This window comes from Notolepis coatsorum, assembly GCF_963971535.1.
Source record: "Notolepis coatsorum genome assembly, chromosome: 3".
NCBI lineage: Eukaryota > Metazoa > Chordata > Actinopteri > Aulopiformes > Paralepididae > Notolepis > Notolepis coatsorum.
Genome location: NC_140167.1, coordinates 176,363,087 through 176,372,103, shown reverse-complemented (window position 1 = coordinate 176,372,103; position 9,017 = coordinate 176,363,087). Strand labels below are relative to the sequence as shown.

Here is a 9,017-nt window from a genome sequence, read left to right as displayed (position 1 = left end):
AACCATAATTAAGATTATCCCATGAACACTGCAAACACTGATTACAGTAACTATTAAATGGGTTTAAATAGTTTAATTAAGGATCCATTTGTATTTGAAATTGTGTTTGGTGTAATTGACAGATAATGCAGTTTAGGTACATTTTATTTATGGTGGATAAACACCATACAATGGTGGATAAAAACATTCAGCTAAGAAAATTACATTTACATTTAGTCATTTAGCTGACATTGTTGGCCAAACTGTTCTGTACAACAGGTCAGCAAGAACTCTTTCAGATGAGGAACAATGTTACTTAGCTGATTATTTATTATGTTACATATTGGGATATTATATTGGGATATAAACACATGCACAAGCATGGATGCGCCTCTCTAACATACCACACAAAATATCATGCAGTATGTTCTGAAATATGTAGAAGGGCCCATTGTATAATGCATTGTATTGTCTTCCCTATAGAACAATCTATTCTAAGGTCTTCTAGGGAATCCAGTCACATGGATACGTGACGAACGCCCTTCACTCTATAGGCCTCTATACCATGTTGCTGGGTCAGGGCTTTGCACAATGGGGGCCACAGATTCTTTGGGTTTGGTCAGGTATAAAAGTAAGAGGTAAAACAGAGAGGACATCAGTGTAGCTATACCACTCTGAAGAACCACCACCATCATGACTAACGGCAAGGTAAACACCGTCACCCTACCTCATATTTTCATATGTTATATACTGTATATAGATCAATAATCAATCATAATAATTATATATACATTTTAATACATACATATGCATAGATATGAATCATTGTCTTCATTACTGAAATGAAAAAAAATATTATTCATTAATGATTCCTGCTCATTTTCAGATCACCTTCTACGAGGACAGGAACTTCCAGGGTCGTTCCTATGAGTGCATGAGCGACTGCTCCGACATGTCCTCCTACCTGAACAAGTGCCACTCCTGCAGGGTGGAGAGCGGCTCCTTCATGGTGTATGACCGCCCCAACTACCAGGGAAACCAGTACTTCATGAGGAGGGGAGAGTACTCCGACTACATGAGCATGATGGGCATGAGGGACTGCATCAAGTCTTGCCGTATGATCCCCATGGTAGGATTTGAGTTCTAATATCTAATTTCTTATCATTTCAACTTAATGTACTCCAATGTGAAGTCCAATACCACAACCCGTCTTTTTCATCCAAGCAGCACAGGGGACAGTTCAGGATGAAGATCTACGAGAGGGAGAACTTCGGAGGTCAGTCTATGGAGCTGATGGACGACTGTGACTCCACCATGGAGCGTCACCGTATGTCCGACTGCCAGTCCTGCAACGTGATGGATGGCCACTGGCTGATGTACGAGCAGCCCCAATACAGAGGAAAGATGATGTACATGAGGCCCGGCGAGTACAGGAACTTCAGGGAGATGCAGATGGGCCAGAGTGGCCAGAGCGGCATGAGGTTCCAGAGCATGAAGCGTATCATGGACATGTAAAGCCACCTGTAAACAAAATGATTAAAACCTTTTTTTGACAAACAATTATTTAATTGTTGCCTTGCTTCACTTAAACATGCTGACATACTGTAGTAGATACTGTAGTATATACACATTGTAGATAACAGGTCAACCATTCTTGTTTCATTTATGGAATTATGCAGAGTAGGGCGGCTAAGTGGCGCAGTGGGCAAGGCGCTCGCCACTAACGCAGGAGATGCTGGGTTCGAGCCCAGCTCTCGGCGTTGCTTCCGGCTTGGCTGGTCGTTCATACGAATACAATTGGCAGTATTAAGGGGGTGGGAAAGCCGGTGGGTGGGGATCGGACGTTGTGGACAGCGACTCCTACAGGTCGGTTGGTGCGCCTGTACAGCAGAATCAGGAAGTATCGGGGGCAGCGTGAGCCTCCCACAAGTTACTCCTCGCCACTGAGAGATTGCGCTGTGCAGGTGAAAAGATGCGCCGGCTGCCTCCTCGTGTACCGGAGGGGACACGTAATGCAAGGCTTTGTCCACATTGCAGCCGACCAGTGGGAGGCATGGTCTAGCAACGTTCGAGACAGGGGATGGAAGAATAGGATAATATGAAATTGGGATGGGAGAAAAATATAAAAATGGGGAGAAAAGACAAACGGTGAAGCACAATTACACAAAAATCCAAAACAAAATCCAAGATGACCTTGATAGGTGGGCAAAACTTAAAAACTCAGTACAGGCACGGATATCAATAGTTAAGATGGACGTACTACCTAGAATCAACTTCTTCAGCTCAATGCTACCGTTACCCCCTCCAGAGGGATACTGGAAAAAATTACACTCCTCCACATACAAATTTATTTGGAATAACAAACCACCATGTATAAAAAGATCCACCGCACAGAGAAATAAAGCAGACGGTGGTATGGCATTTCCAGATTTGTTCCACTATTTTAAGGCGTACACTTTAAGACCATTGACAACATGGTTTGATCCCCAAGAATTAGTATCCTGGAGAAAATTAGAAGAAAATATAGTAGCCCCACATAGACTGAAGGACATAGCATACACTAAACTATCAATTAAGCATTGCGAACGGAAATTTGGCCCCATAATTACTCATGCGATCCGAATATGGCGTGAAACACAAAAAGAATATCCTAACCCACATAAATGGCATAATCATACTCCCTTATTCAATAACAATGCACTCTTGATTGGAAAACGACCTATAAGATTCCCTATATGGGAAAAGCAAGGCATACACTCATTAGGGGATGTTTTTAACAAACAGGGTTTTTGTAGTTATGAAGAAATACGCAAAAGATTTAATCTCACCAAGTCCACACATCTTTTTTACATACAGTTATTGTTATGTTTGAAGTCTCAAGGTGTTCCATTAAATATACCAATTGAACACCACAGATACCACAAATTCTTCTATGAAAGAGAGACATCGAGAGGTTTTGTTTCAGATTTTTATCATCAATTACTAACGTCCTCGTATGAAACCCTCCACCTAGACTCCGTCTGGAGGAGGGATATACCAGACCTGGAAAGTGATTTTGATTGGCAAGAAGCCTGGGCAAATGTTCGACTCACATCAAGGAACCCGGACCATCAACAAATCAATCTTAACTATATTCACAGGACATACTTGACTCCTATAAGACTGAAAAAAATTGGTCTTATACAAGACTCCAAATGCTCCTTATGTATGTACAAATGGGGAGGGGACATTTATGCACATGTACTGGGACTGCCCACCAGTTAAGATATTCTGGAAAGAGGTGACCCAGCAATTATCAAATCTCTTAACTTGGAATATACCTGTACACCCCTCTGTATTACTGCTGAATGATGTTTTTGAGTGTGCAGTACATCCACAGCTAAAGAGATTGGTTTTATCGGGTATCACAGTGGCTAAAAAGCTGATAGCATCACGATGGTTCCAACCGGAAAAAATGTGCCGAAAGGTCTGGATTATTACATATCTCGATGTGATCTATCAAGAAATATCTACAGCAAGAATTTTGGGTCTCAATGAATCCAAAATGACATTGTGGTTAGAAGTGGTGGAGAAAATAAAAGCTAGCATATAATGGTAGTGTCTGGTTAGGAGCGAGGGATAATGGATGGATTATCCAATGGGGGGTCCGGGAGGGGGGGGGTACGAGCTAGAGCATATGTGTGTAGGTTTTTAGATAACAGGTATTAAGGGTATATCCTGTATAAGACAATTAACTAAATGGTGATTTCATTGGATGTGCACTGTCAACTAATGCTTGTATATCTTATCGAGTGTTGTCATGTTTGTTTAAAAAATAATAAAAAAATAAAATACAAAAAAACAGGGAGAAAAAGTAGATACAAAAAAAGGAATTATGCAGAGTACAATACACAATGATTTTAATCACACTACATTCACACCTGGACGTTGTCCAGTACAACCACAGTTTGACACTGTTGGCCACTGAGCAGTTGAAGTTTAAATGCCTTGCTCAAGGGCACTTGAGGGGTCGGTATTGAAGGACGGGAGAGGGTTCACTACATGGAAAATGAAACGGGCAACCTTCCAGTTATAAGCCCGCTTTAACCTTTAGGCTGCCACAGTTGGGGACAATAACTCATTGTATGTCTATGTCTATGCGTGTCAGGAAAGTTCCACTAATACCCTTTGCACACAATAGATAGGTAGCTCCAGGGATACAACTTCCTCTTATTTTTACAATTTACAATTTAGTCATTTAGCTGACGCTTTTATCCAAAGCGTCATACAGATTGTGAACAACAAGTCAACAGGAGGGGTATAACTCTGGCAGCTAAGGTTCATATAATATTGAGCTTGAGTGTTACCATCGATACCATAGTCCCCTCCAAACTCATAGCCAAGCTCAGGGACCTGGGCCTGAACTATGACCTCTGCCAGTGGGTCTTGGACTTCCTGACGGGCAGACCCCAGGTGGTGAGAGCAGGCAACAGCACCTCCTCATCCACCACCCTCAACATAGGGGCCCCCCAGGGCTGTGTTCTGAGTCCCCTCCTCTACTCCCTGTACACACACGACTGTGTGGCTCAGCGGAGTAGCAACACAATCATCAAATTTGCTGACGACACAGTGGTGGTGGGCCTGATATCTGCAAACGACGAGAGGGCCTACCTGGATGAGGTCAAGGTCCTGGCGGGATGGTGCCAGGAAAACAGCCTCTCCCTGAACGTCAGCAAAACAAAGGAGATGATTGTGGACTTCAGAAGGTCGGGGGTCAAGGACTACAGCCCCCTCAGCATCGACGGGGCACCGGTTGAGAGAGTGAACAGCTTTAAGTACCTCGGAGCCTACATATCTGAGGACTTGACATGGACCACACACATTGACAGTGTTGTGAAGAAGGCACGACAACGCCTCTACTTCCTCAGGCGCCTAAGGAAGTTCCAAGTCAGTCAGAAGATCCTTAAGAACTTCTACTCATGTACAATAGAGAGCATCCTGACTGGCAACATCACCTCCTGGTTTGGGAATAGCACTGCACAAGACCGAAGCAGACTACAAAGAGTGACGCGTTCAGCCGAACGCACAATTGGAGGGGGGCTCCCCACCCTCCAGAACATTTACAACAAGCGGTGCAGGGGCAAGGCTAAGAGAATCATTAAGGACTCCAGTCACCCGAACAACTGCCTCTTTGAACTGCTGCGGTCAGGCAAGCGATACCGGAGTCTCAAGGCGAGCACAGAAAGACTCAGAAGAAGCTTCTATCCCCAGGCCATCAGGCTGCTCAACGAACAATGAACACTACACAACAACCATCAAACGCACATAGCACACACATCCACATGCACACACTCACTTTAAACAAACACACTGTAGCACCCACTCCCCACACTTTATAGCACACACTCACTTTAAACAAACACACTGTAGCACCCACTCCCCACACTTTATATTTATTGATAAAGGATTGCACTACAACTCGTACACCTTACTGTAAATTGTACCTAAATTGTACCTCATCCCATTTCTGCTTTGCACTATATAGTATTGTATATTAGTACACTGCATAGTATTGTAAATTATATGGTAACTCAGTTACGTCTATTCTGCATCGAACATTGTACATATGTCTATACTGAACACTGTGACCTCATTTTCTACTTCTAATTTACATGCTATACTATGTTATTGATACTTATCTTGTCTAGCACAGTCTCTGGAGCGTAACAGTAAGAAGTATTTTGTATAAAAGTATTCTGTACTTCTGTATGACAACTATTAAAGAAACTTGAGAAACTTGAAACTATTAACTGCATTAAAATTATCCTAAATATGAACTGCATTAAAATTATCTTAAATATTAAGGTTAGGTTTTGGTTAGCAGTCCAGCTGCAGTGGTTTTCTTTGGGAGACCTGTGAAAAGTGCATTACAGTAGTCTAACCCAGGGGTTCCCAAACTTTTCAGGCCGGGGCCCAGAAAATAAGGCGTCAGAGAGCCGCGGCCCAATGCACATCGTCTGGCCTTTTTTTTTTTTTTTTTTTTGTCAGGCGACCGATTTTTTAAGCCAAATATCACTTCAATCCTATTAAGTTAGTTCAAGTTAGTTATTCATTTATATGTGCTATTTATGAGAGGGCTAACTTGTTGCAAAATAATAATGATAATAATAATAGCCTCATTAAAATACTATTGTTGCTTCGGTTGTTTTCAGTGTTTTATGTGCATAATCTGTTATTTAGTTTGAAATGTTCGTTGAAATAAGTAGATTTTTCGTTTTTGTTTATTTATTAAGTTAATATAAAACCATATAGTCACATTTTAGAATACAATAGAATAGAATTTTAGAATACAACTAGAAACACTGTCCTGGCCTGCTTCTAAGTTCAGTGGCCTGACAACATTTTTTTTTTTTTTTTTTTTTTTTTTTAATCATCTCGCGGCCCATCCGTGGCTGCTCGCGGCCCACCTTTGGGTCGCGACCCCGACTTTGGGAACCACTGGTCTAACCGACCAGATATGAATGCATGAATTAGCTTCTCAGCATCGTTTTAATTTATAAATGGTCGTACCTTTGCTATGTTTCTGAGATGAACTAATGATGTTTTGGTCACTTTGTTTATATGGGAGTTGAAGTTCAGTTCTGAATCTATGAAAAAGACTTGTGACCTCAGATTTGACCCAAGTGGTTAATCCTCCCAGGACTACCCCATAGCAGTTGTCGTATTTCTCAGACATAATGGCCTCCTAGTTTAACAGAACTTCCTCCCTCTGATGTACATTTTCTTCTTCTGGCGTCTATCTTTAGACCTGCAGCTCCGTTGAGGCAAGCCAGGCCAACGTTTCGTCGTCCAGTTCCATCAGACCGCGTTCTCCATACGGTGGGCGGTGTTTGGGGCAACTAGTGATTATATGTTCCACAGTCTGTGCAGGGGCTCCACACTCACATGAGGCACTGTCCTTGAGGCCCCACCTCTTCATTGAGGCACTGTAGCGTCCAACGCCGGTCCTTAGGCGGTTGAGGGTTGTCCACTTCTTCCGGGGCAAGTCCTAACCAGGGACGTCCAGAGGGTCATTGATGTAGAGGTGCAGCCTGGATGGTTCTGCTGACCTCCACTGGTCCCTCCATCTCGTCCTGACCCAGGAGGCCTTGGAAGTGTCAGATGGTGTTGTGTGGAGTAGCCTGTAGGCTTGCATGGAAAAGGGGTGCTGTGACTTTAGGCACGTACGTGGGTGCTACGGGACCAGACCGGAGCGCAGTACTCTGCGGCAGAGAACACCAGGGCCAGTGAGGAGATGCACAGTGTCTTTGTTGAGGCTCCCCATGTGGTGCCGACTAGTCGTCGTATCAGCGCGGCACGGGCGGTTGTTTTTCCCCTGGCACCTTCCAGGTGTTGTTTGAATGACAGTGTTCTGTCAAGCTTCACACCGAGGTATGTGGGGATATGTTGGTACTGTAGCCAGCCACGTTGGAACTTTAAATCGGTAGGGGGTGCTGGGGGGTCGCCAGATGATAAAACATTTTTTTTTTTTTTTTTTTTTCGGTCAGGCCACTGAACTTAGAATCAGGCCAGGCCAGTGTTTCTAGTTGCACCAGCGCAATAGTTAGATAACCTAGGTGGGGAACAACCAGGAGATCACTAGCTAACCTGTAATAATCCCCCCCAGAAAAATGTAATTTGCATTTAAAGGGTTAGAATTATAAAATGAATATGTGGTGTTATGATCAGGGCTGAAGTTGAATAAAATATTGTATTTATCAATTACAAAAACTGAAAATCCATAAAAATCTGTGTTGTTGCTAATCATACATATGCTAGCCTGTTTTTTAACAATAATTTGTGATGCCATCACAAACACTGGCATTTAAAGGGTACAAATAAAAAGAATTCCTGCACCAGAATGCAGGAAATTAAGTCTTTGTAACAAAAGAAATCCTGGTGGGGGACCCCCAGACCCCCTGCTTAAAAAGTGGCCTGACTGGCGCTATATTTCCTGGCCTGAATGATTTCCCCAGTCCGGCCCTGGTTAAAAGCCTCCAATGCTTATTAGTGTGTGTGCGTTTGAACGTTTGCATGTTTCAACCATACATTTCCGTTTAAAATTTTGTATTTATTTTTTTAATAGTGGGGGTCGCGGCTCTCTGACACCGGTTTTTTTTCCTATCAGCCTCTCCATGGGCAGGTCGAGGCGTAAAAGTATTTTATACACAAAAACGGCGTCTCGGCTGTTGTGTCTGGGCCGGGCATTGTAAAAACCCCAAAAGAAGTTCTGAGCTTCCAAGTTGTCATCGGCGAACTGTATATTACACGAGAATTGTTCTTTTCCAGTGTGTGACATCAGTGATTCCGTCAGCACTCAAGCCAAAGAATGGGCTTTTGGATGCTTTGCCTCTAATTTGTCGCTGAATATCATGGGCAAACAGCTGTAAGATTTCATTTTGGATGTTGTTGGACATCCAGTTGTCTCTCTTTTGGAGCCAATTCTTCAACTCGGGATCAGACAATACACACAATACACACAATATTAAAATGGTGAAGTGCTTTGAGCAGGATAAACTTATAATATACAGTGTTACAGTTATACAGTTACAGTATATACAAATATATAAATACTGTCATAAAAAAATAATAATAATAATAATTATATATATTTATTTTTATTTTTTTGCAATAACTGAGGGGGGTGCTGCAGCACCCCCCGCACCCCCCCTTCCAACGTGCCTGACTGTAGCCGGACGTTATCCACCATGACGCTCATCTCACGGGTCGCTTCCCTGTTGTTGAGGTGGAACATTGTAGACATTGTCTTTCCCATGCTGAGCTTGAGACGCCAGTTCCTCAGGTATGAAGACAGGATGTTCATATCTTCAGTGAGGCCCTCTTCGGCTGCTTCCCAAGTTGGCTTGCTGAGTAGGATGGCCAGGTCGTCTGCATAGCCATACTGCTTTGAGTTGCAGGCAGGTCGTATATGTAGATGTTAAACAGCATCGGTGCCAGCACTGAGCCCTGTGGGATGCCATTCCTGAGTTTCCTCACTCTGCTGCATTGGCCATTGCTGG

At 43.1% G+C, this 9,017-nt stretch overlaps 1 protein-coding gene across 1 annotated transcript; it reads left to right on the top strand.

Annotated features, from left to right (window-relative positions):
* Positions 1-865: 865 nt before the first annotated feature.
* On the top strand, positions 866-1,494 carry LOC311224626 (gamma-crystallin M2-like; the record flags this gene model as incomplete). The annotated part of the gene is made up of 2 exons (XM_084309666.1): positions 866-1,108; positions 1,207-1,494. The coding sequence occupies exons 1-2, from the start codon at positions 914-916 to the stop codon at positions 1,492-1,494; spliced, it is 483 nt and encodes a 160-aa protein (XP_084165792.1). The 5' UTR covers positions 866-913.
* Between the last annotated feature and the right edge of the window lie 7,523 nt (positions 1,495-9,017).